Genomic DNA, 17,123 nt, shown 5'->3' on the forward strand with positions numbered 1-17,123 from the left:
ACTGAAGACTGGAGTAATGATGCTGAAAATACAGCTGCGCATCACAGAAATAAATTACATTTTAACACATATTCACATAGAAAACAGCTATTTTAAATAGTAAAAATATTTCAAAATGTTACTGTTTTTGCTGTACTTTGGATCAAATAAATGCAGCCTTGTTGAGCAGAAGAGAATTCTTTAAAAAACATTAAAAATCTTACTGTTCAAAAACTTTTGACTGGTATGTTAGCCTATAGTTTGAAGTAAAAAATATGAATATTAATATTAATAAGGAGAGTCAGAGATTTATTTGACAGCGATTTCAGATTTCTTGTTTGTATGAAGGCTAAATACCAATAAAAGGTGAACATTTATTTATTTGCGCCATTTTTTTCCTAAAATATTATATAGTTTTATAGGAGTAGGTTTCATAGAGTTGGCAAATTAATTTTTCATAAGTTTGTAGGTACAGACATCTGTTGTGGCCGTTCTTGGCCGTTTTTATGAGGCTTTTTTAATAGTGTTCATATCGATATCGGAATTATATCGTATCGACCGAAATTAAGAAATATATCGTGATATAAATTTTGGCCATATCGTCCAGCCCTACTGACGTCGAATGTAAAATGACCTTCACGAGCGGCGCCATGAGTCCTGCGGGAAGGTCGAAGTAGGGCACATTGGGCACCAGACTGGGGTCATCCTGACTGACATGAGAAGGGGTCTGCCGCCGCATGTGGGGCGCCTGACCGTTAAAGCCTTGGGGCGGTGGCCCAAAATCAGGATGCTGGTTCCCTCCCCACGGAGGAGGATCAGATATCCCGGGAGGAGGTATCCTCTGGTTTGGGTGGTGATGAGGAGGCGGACCGATCTCTGATGAGAAGAACAATATATTATGTCTGACTATTAAAAACTGTCTTACACAAAATTTGAATTTTTTATAAAAATAAAACATGCACAACAAAATCAGAAAGAAATTGCCTAATTTAGGCAGGCTTTTTGGAGCAAAACAACAACAACTGTTTGTTACCTATTCAATTATTATACTGCAATATGTCTAATTGTTCCTTATTTTGAAAAAAAAAAAGTTACTTTAAATATTAAAATATTTTTCGATATATGCCTGTATTTGTTTTGTTTTTAATTTGGAAAATAGGTGATTTGTTTTATAATTAATTCTAGAATTTTAAGACTACAGAACAATAATAATTACTGTTATTAATATTCAAAACAGTATTTTATTATTTAAGTCATAAAAATTAAACATCAATAAAGAAATATATTTCTATTACAATAATACTGTAAAATAAAAATGAGCATTTTTTGTCATCTTTATTTTTATTTTTTTTAATTATCAGTAGTGTTGTTAAAAATATCGACTGGTATGGTCTGTACTTTTGACAACCCTATAGTATACTATTCATAGTATTTCGCATTAATATTATTAATTTATATTATTTTAAAGTATTTATATCATTTATAATAATATTTTGGTTTTTATATTTTATAATTTCATATTTTATTAAAATTTAGTTTAGGTTTGACTAATTTAGTTGTTTTTGTATTACTTAGTTTTTATGTATTTTATTTTAATTTTAGTATTTTTAGTATAGTATGATAGCATTTATTAATATTTCGAGTTAGGTTTTAATTGTGATATTTTCAGTTTTCATATATTACCATTACAATAACTGTAAAATAAACAATTAATTAAAATAAAAAACTACTGTGAAATAAGAATGTTTAATATAATAATTAACTTAATTTTTCAGAACAGCAAAATTACACTAATATTAATATTTATGGCCATCTTAATTTCTTTGCTTTCAAACATAAAACCTCGTATTTACGCAAGTCAGTATGGAAAAGTGGAAATCTGAATAAATAAGAAAAAATAAAATATCAAACAAGGACTTGTGTAAATTTTTCCTGAAATCAGAGTCATTTTTAACTCTAGTAGTTTTCCGAACAGAAAAGCCGAGGTCTCACCTCCTGGGAAGTCTCCCTGTGGGTAGTCGAATCGGTGCGGCGGATACGGCGGCCGTTCGAAGTGATGCCGCGGAGGAAACTCGTCCTGCATGAAACGCGGCGGGAAACGTCCGAAGTTGTGAGGCGGCGGTGGTGGCTGGTTGAATGGCGGCGGCTGCTGATGGGGAGGGAAGGGCCCACGGAAATGCGGCGGACGCTGCATGCGGAAGGGAGGCTCCCTCTGGCCCCACGGCGGCGGCTGATCCGGCTGGCTGCTCCATGGCGGCTGGTCGAACTGACCGCTCCAGGAGGGCGGTGGCTCGTTCTGGCTGCTCCAGGGGCCTGCGGGGCCCCCGTCCCGAGGGCCGCTCCAGTTGGGGTCCCGCTGCTCGTTCCACATGCCCTCGTGGCTATTCCAGGGCGGGCAAGGGGGCGGGACATGAGACGGGTCGAATGGCGGCTGGAGGGAGAAAAATTGATTGAAAGTTTTTTTTTTTTTTTTTGGAAAATAATTGTAATCCATTACTGATTTCAAACTACATTACAAAATTTCTAATTAGTAAAAATCTATTACACTACTTTTAGATTACTTTTCCTTCTGACCTAATTTGTTAATCACTTTGATTTGAATTGGTTAAGTAAGGAATAATTGACGCACACCCGAGGTGCATTATTTTCTAATAATTCAACGGCCCGTCGTCAATTATTCCGCTTATACTATGGTTACCACACCTCAAGACATCGATCAGATGATATATTTCAAGGCATTCGTCCGGCTTTTCTACTTAAAACGCTATTGTAAGTAGGATTAATTTCTTCCGCATCTCATCCAATGCCTCCGTTGCAAAATTTAAAATGTCATTTTAAACCTAGCAATGGAGGCTTGAGCCGTTGATAGCAGACCAATGCAGCTAATAACTAAGTTAGAGAGAGAGAGAGAGAGAGAGAGAGAGAGAGAGAGAGACTACCTCTGTGAGTCTGGGCATCTCGCAAAAGTGTTCGGCAGCAATGTCTCTAACAGTGAATATTTAAGTTATATTTCTTCACGAACAGTGCCATTGTTGCTACCTCGCTTGTGAGAGAAGTCATGTAGTTTTTAAGTTCTTAAACTATGTTACTGATAAAATCGCCAGAGTAGCGCTAACAACATTAGTACGTATGTTAACGTGTGTGCAAACTCTATGTGCGTCTGTGAGAAAGAGAGAGTGGGAGAGATAGAGTATGTTTTTTTTAGAACGAAGAATTTAAAAGATTGGGAAAAAAATGAAAGAAAAATAAATTATGAACAATTTACTGCCATTGAGTGAGTGAAATATAATCATTAAAATAGTAACGCTAATCTGATTATGAGCATTTTAATGTTTTTTGGGGTTTTTTTGGAAAATAAATTGTAATCTGTTACTGATTTCAAATTTCAAAAACATCTATTACACTACTTTTAGGTTACTTTTACTTCTAAATTACTTTTATTTCTGACCTAATTCATTTATCAGATTAATCTGAATATGTTAATCTTGTTTTATTAAAGCAATAAGCCCAAGAAGCCGTGGTTTACAGTGAATTTATAACAGCTAAGGGGCGTTGTTAGGCACGACGCGAAGCCAGAAAGTTGAGAAAATTACAGCAGTTTTTGGCATTTTAACACATTAGTTTACCTCTCAGAAATCTGGCCAGTAGTTGTATTTTATGAAACGCGTTATAGTTAATGTTTAGTTTTAGATATAGGCAGATTAGATATATGTACTATATTTGCAGTTAGATAACGTGAGAAACGCCATAATAGCGATCATAACTAGATGCTAGTTGTCATATTTTTAAGTTTTTAGTCTTTCTGCAATCTTTCCCTCCCTGTAGGAAGTTGAATGAGTTTCAATGAAGACTGCCCATTAAAGGAATATAAGAAAGAGTTTCCCTGAATGCAGTTGGCTGCAGTTTTACACATATTTTATTACATTTTTTATTGGGTTAAATTCCGTATTTGCTGGCCTTTTTTAACATTCGCTTATATTGTCTTCTTACATAAATGTCATAAAATAATACTGGGATGTGAGTAATTCATCTTTTTAAATTCAACATTTAAAAAAAGCAAAACTTACAAACATTGAGTGTTTGATAATGTCTAAATATACAATGCAAAACATAAAAAAACAAAAAAAGCTATTATGACCTGTTAAACTCTTTACAGCAACTAGAGTAGAGCTAAATATATGTAGGCTATATTTATTAAACAGCCATACGGGCATCTAGCGGTTAAACCATGGCATTACATAGGAATATTATTTTTTTGGCAACCAAATGTCTCTAATTTGCCTCTTTGCACTGGAATTTAAAAACATTTTCTCTATTTTAACCCTAAATACTATGCTAATTGTAATATAAATAATAAGAATATTAGAAATAAAAAAATAATGCTGTCTCTTTATCACTCCCCCGAATAAAATGCGATTGTAAAACATAGTCAGCGTAGTTATCAATACACTATCAATGCACTTGATGTGTTAATAATCACTAGAAATTGCTGCAAATATAGTGAAACCGCTGTCTATCCTACTTAAACCCATTCAAACATATTGACAGCGCAGTTGTTTGGAACTATTGAGAGCTCCATGAACCACGTGACCGCAAGATCAAAGCGTGTCGCAACTATGTTTCTCAACGGCTCTGGTTCCAACAAAGTGGTTGCAGAGCAACACACAGAAGTAAACGAAGGTGTATGTTTGTAGTGTAATTTACAACAGCTTCGAACACGGCTCAGCCAATCAGAATCAAGGACCGGAACTATCCGTTTTATAAATTGATTTAAAAATACCAAGAGAAAGAAAATATATTTGTCAACAACAAAGTATAACAATAATGTCAGTAGGTTTGTGAAGGAACTGCAGGGGGTTCGTAAGTTGATTAAATTAATGATTAAATCGTAAAAATTTAAATATAATCTTACAAAATGAATAAAAGCAGCAGGCTTTTTTTTTTTTAGAATTAACTATTTAAAAGATCGAAAAAAAATTTAAAGAAACATCAATTACGTACAATTTACTGCCATTGAGTGAGTGAAATATAATCAATAAAATAGTAACGCTGATCTGATTATGAGCATTTTAAAACATAGTACAATCTAATTACAAGTACTTAATATTTGGAATCTGATTACGTAATCCAGATTACATATAATCAGTTAGTGAGTTATTTTTAAAACACAGCTGCAAATAACGTAAGATCTGTAAGGTTTTAAAGTGTTTTTGACTCACGGGTTGTTGCGGGTTCCACGCCGGCATGTTGTGCTGCGGATCGAACCAGCCGGGTTTAGAGGAGGGAATGTCAGACGTCACTGCCGGGTTCGAGTCTGAGGGTCGGTTCTGAGCGCCTTCGTAATCGCTGGCAGAAGGACCGGCCAATGGAGGAGGCTTTAGATCTACTGATGACATTATTAAGAAAAAAAAGTCAAGAATGATATTATAATCACAAATTAGCAAGAATTACATCAAATTGAGTCAAAAAGACAATGTGTGTTTTGTCTATTTATGTGAAGCAGCACTGTAATCACAAAAAATTGCCTTACAAGGATTAATAAAGCTCTTAACTCAAAAAAGTATGATTTCAATCCAAGAAATCATAAAGCAATGATAATCATCAGATTGGAGAATAAATACAATTTAAAAACTGATTCAAATTTTTTTAAGACGTCTCACAACAGTAAAATTATGAAATATTATTACCATTTCAAATAGTGTTCTATGTGAATATACTGTACATGCATAATTTATTGCTGTAATTTAACACTGAATTTTCAGCATCATTACTCCAGTCTTCAGTGTCACATGATCCTTCAGAAATTATTCTAATATGCTGATTTGCTGCTCAAGAAATATTTCTGATTATTATCAATGTTGAAAACAGTTGTGCTGCACAATATTTTAGTGGAAACAGAGACCCGTTGTTTTTCAGGATTCTTTGATGAACAGAACGTTCAAAAGAACAGCTTTTATTTGAAACAGAAATCTTTTGTAACATTAGAAATGTCTTTACTGTGACTTTTGATTAATTTAATGCATCCTTGATGAATAAAAGCATACATTTCTTTCTGACTCCAAACTTTTGAACAGCAGTGTGTTTCATAAGCAACTTTGTCTATATATGAAAAAGGTTGACCTAAATCTTATTCAGATAGTTTCCAAAGGACACATATCTCATTTTCATTTAGTTTAAAATAAAGTACTAAAATTACTACAACTAAAATTAAGAACTAAACATATTTAATATCCATTTAACCTAAATAAATATATAATATTTCAAAAACACACAAAAATTTTAAATTATAAACAAAAATATTATTTAAAATATACATTATTTAATGTATTTTTTACCAGGCTGAGAGGTCAAGGGTGCTTGAGTCTTCACGTCGGCGTCTGCAGGCGTCAGCTGACCGACGGCGACCGCAGCTGCTGCAACCGCCACCGTCTGCTGCTGCTTCAGATTGTTCACAAACTCCTCGTGCTGCGTCTTCAGTGCCTGGATCTGCTGCTGGAAGGCCATCTGGACGGGCTGCACCACCGGCGCGTACTCCGTGATGAGCGAAGGGAAGTGCACATCTTCGGATGTCATCAACGGATCCACACCTTCATGACTAGCACAGTTAAGTTCGCTTGTGCATATAGAGGGTTAACAGAGCGCTTCAGTTTGCCGGTGATCATCTTTAGCTCAGCGCACGCAGCTCAAACAGCAGCACACAACATTAATAACTATGATTAAGATTGTCATATATATAACATTATATTGAGAACACTATTATAATAAAATGTTATGAATTCTTTCGGTTTGATTTCCGTGTTTCAGCGCGTTGTTGTGGGAAGAGCCAAGAGCGCATCCACAACAGAAGTTACACATTCTGATTAGCACGTTTAACTTAGTTTGAGTTCCCTTGTGCATTAGCGTCTTTTTGTACATATAAGTAGTAATATTACATTTATGTTGTGTAAATATCAGATTATATCTGAATATGTGATGCGTTTCCTTGAGTTAAGCTGGCAGCACTTCAGTTTACCGGTGTTCATTCAGCTGTTCAGCTTCAGCACACCCAGCTTGAACAGCAATGCCCAACATTAATAACTATGATTGGGAATGTCATTTACATAACATTATAAAGAGAATATTACCGTAATAAAAAAGTTGTGAATTATTTGGGTTTATTTGCCATGTTTCAGCGTGTTATGGGAAGAGCCAAGAGCGCATCCATACAGTATATATATACAGTATATATATATACAGTATATATATATATATACAGTATATATATATTCTCATTTGCTTCTATACAGCTATAAGATGAATTTAGTTCTATCTTTTTTGGTCATTCAGTGTTTCTTTAAAAAAAAATGGGAAAAAACTAACAAAAATACTGATAAGATAATAATGATACGAATTCTAATAAGAACAATATAAAACAAGGATTAATGAGCTGCTGGATTCATGAATATTAATCAGGTTGTGTGCGTTCGCTCAAACTGATTTGCTAAAATCAAAACAGGGACGATAACTACCGGAGAAAGCGGCAGTTCTTAAAAGCTGAAGAATTCCAAAGGAACGCCGTTATTTTGACAGGAAAATACAACAAAGAATATCGTTTACATGTAGCGCGTCAATTCTCTCTCTCTCTCTCTCTTTGTGTGTGTGTGCGACAAAGCGACGACAAGTCGTGCGCCTTCACATTAGAGTTCACGGTACGTCAAATACAGGTGCGTTGCACATCCATTAAGATGAACTGAAAAATATCACAGATCGCTTGACTGAGAGTAAAACTCTGAAGTGCTCAGTCAGAGTGTTTTCAGCGAGTGAAAATATATCTGTGCTAAACTTATACTTAGCCTCCAACTCACACACTGGCGAGTAAAATCTGAGAATTTATTAGCCGTTGGCTAATATTGGACATCATTTAGTCGCCTAGAGTGAAGATTTAGTCACATATGCGAGTGATTTACTCGCAATGTAGAGGGTTGATAAAGATTTGATTCTCATACAGCCTAATTAACCCGCTAACAATGCGCTTTAGTTTACTGGTGTTCATTCAGCTCTTCAGCTACAGCGCACTCAGCTCAAACCGCAATGCTTCTATTTGAAACAGTGGTATTAATTTAAGATACTTCTTTTTCAAAATCATTGATATATTATTAATATAATAACCACCACTTTTATTTGTATCTTATTTTTTTCATCAACAATATTGTTGAATTAAAATAATTTAATTATTGTCAGTGCGGAGGATATTTCGTTTAATTTATCCATGGCACATGATTTATTTATTTTTTTTACACGCAAGTAATGTTGTCTAGTTACTTGTTTCTATTATTTAAGCATTATTTTATTTATTTGTAAGGCTGCTTTATGTTTGATTTATGCTGAAGTGTTTAATGCCTTTTAATGGTGAGACTTTTTTGGTAATCAGGCTCTCAAAAATTATGTAAAAATGTGGATTTAGGTTTATCGGCCAACATATCGTTTATCGGCTTTCATATTTAAACAATTATCGGTTATTGGTATCGGCCAAAATTTTTATCTGTGCATCCCTAGCATCAAAATAAATAAAAAAATTAAGTGAAAGTTAGGATTCAAATTAAATTTTTAAATGAAATAAAATTACCCGACCAGTGTTGTTGTTCTCGTAAATTAAAACTTTTAAACTATTTTGTTTATTTGAAATAAAATTTTTAAAATGTATTAATTTATTTAAGCTTATTTTATTTCAGTTAGTTTTTCAGGTGACATTTTACATTTTCAATTTAGTTCAAGTACTACAATTACTACAACAAAAATTGAAATGAATAATTAATTTAATTAATTAATTTAAAAAAACAACATAACAGCATTACACTAAAATTAAAATGAATGTGATGTCATTATTTAAATATATTATTTAGTTGTTCTTGAGTTATGCAATTAAAATAACCCTGATCAATAACTCAAATTAAAACATTTCTAACTTTGATTTACTTTAAGTTGAAGACTTAAATTACTATAAAATGTCTAAAACTAAAACAAATTTAAAAACATAATAAATATTTATTTATTATTATAAAATTGTATTATAACATTAAACATATTGTATAAACTATAAAAATACAACATTAAAAGTATATATTATAAATAATTGTTAAAAATAGTTCAATATATAGCTAAAAAAATTACACATAATTTAATATTTATATACATTAACACTAAGAAAAATGCTAAAAACAACAAAATAATAAATAATAAATTTGAAAAATAAACTATAATTCACAAAAATAACAGTCTACCTTTTTAGCTAATTTAAGTATTCAAATATATTGTAACAGTTCAGATGAAATCTCTGCATCTCACCAGTGATGCAGGACGTCATTGGTCAGATAGATGAGATGCAGGCGGAGCTCGAAATGCGCCTCGTCTGCAGTGATGCGGTTTCTGAGATGCGACGCCATCAGCTCGCAGTGCGGCGGGGTCTTAGCGTTACTGAACATCCAGTTCTTTCCAGCCTGAGAAAGAGAAATAACCAGATAATGACTAATCTGAGACACATCAGACAGAGCGAGCGTAAGCGAGGCAGGTTTCCGGCTCATACCGATATGGCGTCTTTGGTGCAGGTGTCTATGATGGGCTGGAGCAGGTTGTCGAACTCGTTCATGTCCAGCTGCGTCTCCACCAGCAGTTTCTGCATCTGCTGCTCCATCGCCAGAGAGATGGCGGCCGTCACTTGCTCCTGAAACCCCAAAACACATTTATTTAACAGAATATATCAATGTTCAAAAGCATGGGATCAGTAGGACTATTTTTGGGTAAGAAATTAGTTTTTTCAGCAAGGTGCTGCTCCTGCTGCTGGAGGTTTCACTGGCTCTGCTGGATGAAACGATTTTGAACAGCTTGAAGCTTGAAGATTTTACTCAAAGTCAATAAAATGTTATTAACATGTTTTTGCACACTGCTAAAATGTTTAAGCAAGTTGCTAACATTTTAAAACATTGTTAACAATTTAATATGCTGCTACCATGTTTTTTTATGCTTTGCTTCCATGTTTTAACACATTCCTAGTATGTTTGAGTGTTTCTTGCATGTTTTAACACATTGCTAGCATGTTGCTAAAATGTTTTTTACATATTGCTATCATTTTTTTTCCATTTGATTTTACACATTACTAACATTTTGCTCATGTTTTAACATGCTGCTATCATGAATTAACACATTATTTTGAACATTGTTAACATGATTTAACACATTGCTAGCATATTTAACATTTTGCTAATGTTTTAACATGTCCTAACATGATTTATCATGCTGCTAACGTTTTTTTTATATGTTGCTAGCATGATTTATCACATTGCTAATATGTTTTAACTAGGGCTGTCAGTTTAACGCGTTAACTTAATTAGTTATGAAAAAATAACGCACTTAAAATATTTTAACAGTTAACACACTGGCCCCGCCCCCAGACCTGTACGTCATCTTACATTTCATACAGTTGACTGTTGACAAATATGATGCATGGCAACAACTCCATAAATGCAGTTATGCCCTAAAATTCTAGATATTGGGGCGAAAATGCCCGTCTGAGTTTTTCTCTCATATTTATATCATACGATATCACGCGAGCAGCGAGAGCAGTAGCTTATTGCACGAGAGCTGATTTTGTCCCGAATATCACGAGTTTAAATGTGATTTTATACAACAGTTCAGCAAATAAGTTGAAATTGTGTTATATTTTAAACACAAAATGACGTGTTTTTGCTCAATTTTGCTGAGAACATATTACCTTTAAAGCCATAGCAGAACTGCTGTGCGTCTCCGAGCAACACAGCGTTGTTTAGGGGGGTTTTTTTCAGCTAATGAATCTGCGTTTTGAACGAATTGTGTGAATCAATGATTCAAAGGCCCATTCATAAAGAAAGCGGTTTACTTCATTCCTGAATTAATCTGCCGTTCGAATGAATGACTCATAAAGACATTTACCGCCACCTGCTGGCAGATTTAGTTTCTTATTTAGAGTATGATAAAAATATATATATAAATCAAATAAAAAAACATTAAAGGGATTGTTCACCCAAAATATTCAACTTCTGTCATCATTTACTCACCCTCATGTCGTTTCATACCTTTCTATTGTGGAACATAAAAGAAAGTATTTTGAAGACTATTGGTAACAAAGCTGTTTTGGTTACCAATGACTTTCATTGTATGAACAAAAAATACTGAGATGTTTCTCAAATTATCTTCTTTTATGTTCCATAGTTTATGTTAAGCCGTTGTAGCCTAAATGTTTGTGTGTAATAAATTTTATGTTGAATCAAATAAAATATTTATTTCTAAAACTACAATTTGTAATGTCTACTTGATACTTTCTCATTTAACACAAACATTTTAAATAATCTTTTGTGGGTATTTTCACAGTCAAATTTATTTTGCAATTAATTAGATTAATTAATCGACACATCATGTAGTTAATCAGATTAAAAATTTTAATCAACTGACAGCCCCAGTTTTAACATTTTGCTAATATTTTAACACACTACTACCATTATTCTAACGTAACTTAACACACTGCTAGCATTACTTAACACATTGCTAGAATGGTTTAACACATTGTTAGTATGTTTTAGCATGTTGTCCTAGGACAGGCTGGCTTTGCTAGTGATACACAGCTTAAATATTAATTTTTTATATAAATAATAAGATATTATTTATTTATAAGATATTATTTATTGTACAAAAGTTTTGACCCCCTCAATGAAATTCTATGGGACTTTGCATAGTTTTGATGGTCTGTTTAACGAAAACCACAAGTCTGATCATTTAGAAAAGATATAGCAACCCGAGTCAGACCAGTCTGAAGTTCTGACGCGAGTTTGGTGGTTTTAGCTCCCTACTAAATTTAGTCTCAGAAGATGAAGCAGCAGCTTAAATAGTAGATCAGGAGGTTGCCTTTGTCAATCCAACATAATATATTCAAACAGAAAACAGTTCTTTTGAGTTGTATTTCACAATATCACTGTATTTTTTTATCAAATAAATTCAGCCCTGGTGCGAAGATGATAAATGATTGGAAATTGATTGGAATGATTGGAAATGTATTCCATTACCTTCTCTGGGTATTAGCAGCTCCTTTGAATCACATTCAGTCACTATTACCCACCCTTTTAAAATCCATTTTGTAGTTGTTTATCGACCCCCAGGACCAAAAGTTAACTTCTTGGATGAATTAGATATGCTGCTCCCCTAGTTATGCTTGGAGACTTCAACATCCACCTAGATAAACCCCAGGCTGCAGGTCGTACCACCCCTGCTGCCCCTTGGCAGTCTGATGTTCTCCGTGAGCATCGTTCTAAGCTCAGAGCTGCAGAAAAAGTATGGTGCAAATCAAAAAATACTACTGACCTTAATGTATATCAGTAACTCCTCTCTTCCTTCTCTGCTAATGTCTCCACTGCTAAAAGGACATACTATCATAACAAAATTCGTCTAACTCTTGCATGCTCTTTAAAACTTTTTCCTCCCTCCTGTCCTCCTCCTCCCCCTCCTTCCATGCTCTTTAAAACATTTTCCTCCCCCTCCTTCATCAACTCTAACAACTGACGAATTTGCCAAGTTCTTCATAAATAAAATTAAAACCATCAGTGCACAATTTTCTACACCACAATCTGTCAAGCACATCTTACCAGCAAACATACACTCATTCACATCCTTCTCTTCACTCTCTGAGGCAGAAGTCTCCAAACTCATCCTTTCTAATCATCCTACTACTTGTCCGCTTGATCCTATTCCATCTCATCTCCTTCAAGCCATTTCTCCTGCAATTGTACCTGCACTCACTCACATCGTTAACACATCCCTTCACACTTTTGTTGTTTTTTTCAGAATTTAGACAGGCTCGTATAACCCTACTACTTAAGAAACTCACCCTTAACCCATCTCTTTTAGAGAACTACAGACCGGTTTCCCTTCTTCCTTTCATTGCATAAACACTTGAACGAGCTTTTCAACCAAGTCTCTGCCTTTCTCGCACAGAACAACCTCCTCGACAGCAACCAGTCTGGTTTCAGAAGAGGACATTCAACCAAGCCTGCCTTGCTCTCAGTTGTTGAAGCCATAAGACTGGCAAGAGCAGATTCCAAATCTTCAATACTTATCTTGCTGGATCTGTCCGCTGCTTTTGACACGGTTAACCACCAGATTCAAACCTTTACAATTAATTCAGAACGCGGCAGCAAGATTAACTTTTAACGAGCCGAAAAGAATGCACGTCACACCTCTGTTCATCAATTTGCACTGCAATAGCTGCTCGCATAAAATTCAAGGCATTACTGTTTGCCTACAAAACCACCACTGGCTCTGCACCCCTTTACCTAAAGTCATTACTTCAGACTTATGTACCTCTAGAAGCTTGCGTTCTGCAAGTGAACGGCGCTTTATTGTGCCATCCCAAAGTGGCACAAAATCACTTTCATGGACTTTTAAATTAAATGTTCCCTCCTGGTGGAATGACCTGCCCAACTCAGTCCCAGCAGCTGAGTCCTTAACCATCTTCAAGAATCGGCTAAAAACATATCTCTTCCATCTTTATTTTACCCTCTAACTCTAGCACTCTCTACTCTAATTCTATTCTTTATTTTTTTTTTAAAGAAAAACTTGCCCCTTTTAAGCTTGCACTCTATTTATTTACTAACTGCTTGTTTTATTTAAAAAAAACTAACACTTGCTTCTCTAATCTTTTTGTATTCCATATTTGTTTTCTTTTTATTTATTATACAATTAACAAAAGCAAAAAAGGCCTCTAACACTAGCTTGCTCTATTCTATTGGTTTTCTTTTTATTATGATTAAAAAAAAACTTGCTACGTGTACTGCGTTAAGCTAACTGAGACTTATTATAGCACTTGCATATTATTGCTCTTTTGTTGATTTTGATTGTTTCCATTGTCCTCATTTGTAGGTCGCTTTGGATAAAAGCATCTGCTAAATGTCTAAATGTAAATGTAAATGGACCATCAAAACAACGCAAAGTCCCATAGACTTTTTATTGAGGGGGTCAAAACTTTTGTACGCAAAAGATTTTAATGCACCTGTCTGAGGCTGAGCAGGTGTTGCTCCTGCTGCTGGAGGTTCCACTGGCTCTGCTGGATCAGCTCCTCCACAGACGGTGTGGTCAGCGGGATCGGCGGCGGGAGCATCGTCATCGCCGTGGGAACATCTGCGACCTCTTTATCCGGGGGTTTACAGAGCAGTGCTAATCACAAGAACACACAGACGCAAAAACTATAACTCCTTCTGTGTGCCGAAACAAACATCTGCCTGCCAGTGCGTCCAGATCTGATGGATGTGAGTGAACAGTCACACTACTGAAGGAAGCGTGACTCTCTTTTGAACGGACGTTCCCAGAGCAAAGCCATTCAGATCAGAGAAACATGCAAGAAATCACTCATGCTGGTTTGTTCCCCTCTGATTTTCCATGTCTGGAGACAGTCGCATGAAAAACTCGGGAATACATTAACAAAACATTAAGCTGAGGAAAGCATGGGGATACAACATACTGAACTGACTGCAAACTGAGGGGAAAAGAAATCAAGTAAAGAACCCAAAGAAAAACTGCTTGCTTGTGGCTTCCTTAGATTGAAAATGAAGCTGAAAGTTTGAATCAAGATTTATACGGAATACTTGCATTTGAAAAACAAACAAAAGTAAACCAAAAATCAAATCAAGCTGCACAAGTTTATATACAGTGGTGTGAAAAAGTGTTGGCCCCCTTCCTGATTTCTTATTTTTTTGCATGTTTGTCACACTTTAATGTTTCAGATCATCAAACAAATTTAAATATTAGTCAATGATAACACAAGTGAACACAACATGCAGTTTTTAAATGAAGGTTTTTATTATTAAGGGAAAACAAAATCCAAAACTACATGGCCCTGTGTGAAAAAGTGTTTGCCCCCTAAACCTAATATCTGGTTGGGCCACCCTTAGCAGCAACAACTGCAATCAAGCGTTTGTGATAACTTGCAATGAGTCTGTTACAGCGCTGTGGAGGAATTTTGGTCCACTCATGGGGGCCAACACTTTTTCACACCACTGTATCATGTATGCTGCAAAAAACAGTGCAGTAAAGTAATGTGCTTACTTAAATAGTTTACCTAAAAATATATATTTGCTGAAAATGTACTCACCATCGGACCATCCAAGATGTAGATTAGTTTGTTTCTTCATCAGAACATATTTGTAGAGATGTAACATTATCACCACAATGGGTGCCGTCAGAACGAGAGTCCAAACAGCTGATAAAAACTTCACAATAATCCACAAGTAATCCACAGCACTCCAGTCCATCAGTTAACATCTTGAGAAGAGAAAAGATGAAACAAATCCATCATTAAAATGTTTTTAACTTGGATAGAGTCCTTTACCCATAATGTTGCTTCCTCCAGTGACAAAGTTGTCTTATCTGAAATAGTTGAAAAATATGCAGAAATATGAGCCCATAATACATAATAACGCTTCCTCTGCTGAAAGTCCATCTCCTGTTGTCTCTCACATCAAAATCCACCCACATATTTGTTTAGAGCTGTTTTGGCTTGTAAACGATGCTTGATCTGTGCAGATTTCTCTCCTGATTCTGACGAGACGACTTTTTCACTGGAGAAAGCAACATTATGGATGGAGGACTCTCTATCAAAGTTAAAAACACACTAATGAAGGATTGTTTCTTACAAACATGCATGTTTTCACTTCACAAGATGTTAACTGATGGACTGGAGTGGTGTGGATTACTTGTGGATTATTGTGATGTTTCTATCAGCTGTTTGGACTCTCATTCTGACGGCACCCATTCACTGCAGAGCATCCACTGGTGAGAAAGTGATGCAATGCTACATTTTTCCAAATCTGATGAAGAAACAAACTCATCAACATCTAGGACAGTCTGAGGGTGAGGACATTTTCAGCTAATTATCATTTTTGGGTGAACTATTCTATTAATTCTTGGTTCGAATCCCTGAATATGAGAAATAGTAACAGCGATGGTTGGCAAACACTACCAAAAGTGTTTCACAGCTGTTTTTGAAAGTTTCAACCAATTTTACAGGTTGAAGTATGTCTGAAAAAACGTAAGCCACAACATAATCTGACAAATGAAACACAAAAAAAGTTTCAAGCACTAATAATACAGAAAAACTTCATAAATACCAGGCAAAAACATTTCTGATCATCGGTCTAATAAATACCTTCCATTTTATATTCATCATCATGAGAGCCAGAATCTATAAAGGAGAGAAGCACACCATAAAGATGAAACTTACACACAATACAGCTGTCAAACAGGCAAATCTAGCTGTACATTTTCATCACACAAGCCCTGCGTTAGTAGCAGGGTTATTAGCATTACCTAAAACTAAATCTAAAAACATTTTTTGTTAATTGAAGTGGAAATAAAATGAAAATAAACTTTAGATGTAAAACTTAAAATGCCTTGACCCCTAACTGAAATAAGCTTAAGTTGAAGCACAAAAAGCTTAAGTTTACAAAAAATAAATAAGATTACTAAAAACTAAACCAGAACTAAGCCTAAAATTGAAGTAATATAAAATAAACCTAAACAGTAATATTAAAAATAAATAAAATAAAAACTAATAAAAATGGCAATAAAAAAATTAAGGCTCAATCAAAATGTTCATACAAACTACAAGAAAACATAAATAATATTAAAATAACACTGGTTAGTTGAAATTAGACTTGTGCCGGTATTCGGTAATGCGGTATATCACGGTAATGAATATGCACGATATTGTTATCGTGGGCACTTCTAAATACCGTGAATAATTATATATAACAAATTATTCAGAATTTTGAATGCATTTTAAGAATACTTTTCCCATCAACTGGTCAAAATGCACAACACGGATGTATGCTGCCTGAAAGACGGGTGCGCACTCTGATGTAAACAAGCGCGGACGAGAAGCACATGGCGGAACACGTGAGAGACGCTCTTGATGAAAGCGCACTTTCACTCTCTGACAGCAGATGGTGCTAAACTGCAGAAATAATAATAATAATAATAATAAATTTAAATGCAGCCGTTACCCCGGAAACCCTGTAAACAAAGCAGCTGCACTACTTTCTGTTTCTGAATCGTGTTTAAATGATTTAAACAGCCATTCAGATTTGTGT

General features: G+C 34.9%; 1 protein-coding gene across 1 annotated transcript in view; it reads right to left on the bottom strand.

The window, feature by feature from the left end:
• Window positions 1-17,123, bottom strand: part of LOC107702617 (calcium homeostasis endoplasmic reticulum protein-like) — a 26,862-nt gene that overhangs the window by 6,810 nt on the left and 2,929 nt on the right. Inside the window, exons 3-10 of the mRNA XM_016504987.1 lie at window positions 16,181-16,216; window positions 14,030-14,193; window positions 9,542-9,679; window positions 9,302-9,455; window positions 6,315-6,566; window positions 5,199-5,362; window positions 1,972-2,410; window positions 614-855 (exon numbers count right to left, since the gene is read on the bottom strand). Of these exons, the coding sequence (XP_016360473.1) occupies window positions 614-855; window positions 1,972-2,410; window positions 5,199-5,362; window positions 6,315-6,566; window positions 9,302-9,455; window positions 9,542-9,679; window positions 14,030-14,193; window positions 16,181-16,216 (1,589 nt within the window). The remainder of the gene's footprint in view (window positions 1-613; window positions 856-1,971; window positions 2,411-5,198; window positions 5,363-6,314; window positions 6,567-9,301; window positions 9,456-9,541; window positions 9,680-14,029; window positions 14,194-16,180; window positions 16,217-17,123) is intronic.

Source organism: Sinocyclocheilus anshuiensis, unplaced genomic scaffold (assembly GCF_001515605.1).
Source record: "Sinocyclocheilus anshuiensis isolate Anshui unplaced genomic scaffold, SAMN03320099.WGS_v1.1 scaffold802, whole genome shotgun sequence".
NCBI classification, from domain to species: Eukaryota; Metazoa; Chordata; class Actinopteri; order Cypriniformes; family Cyprinidae; genus Sinocyclocheilus; species Sinocyclocheilus anshuiensis.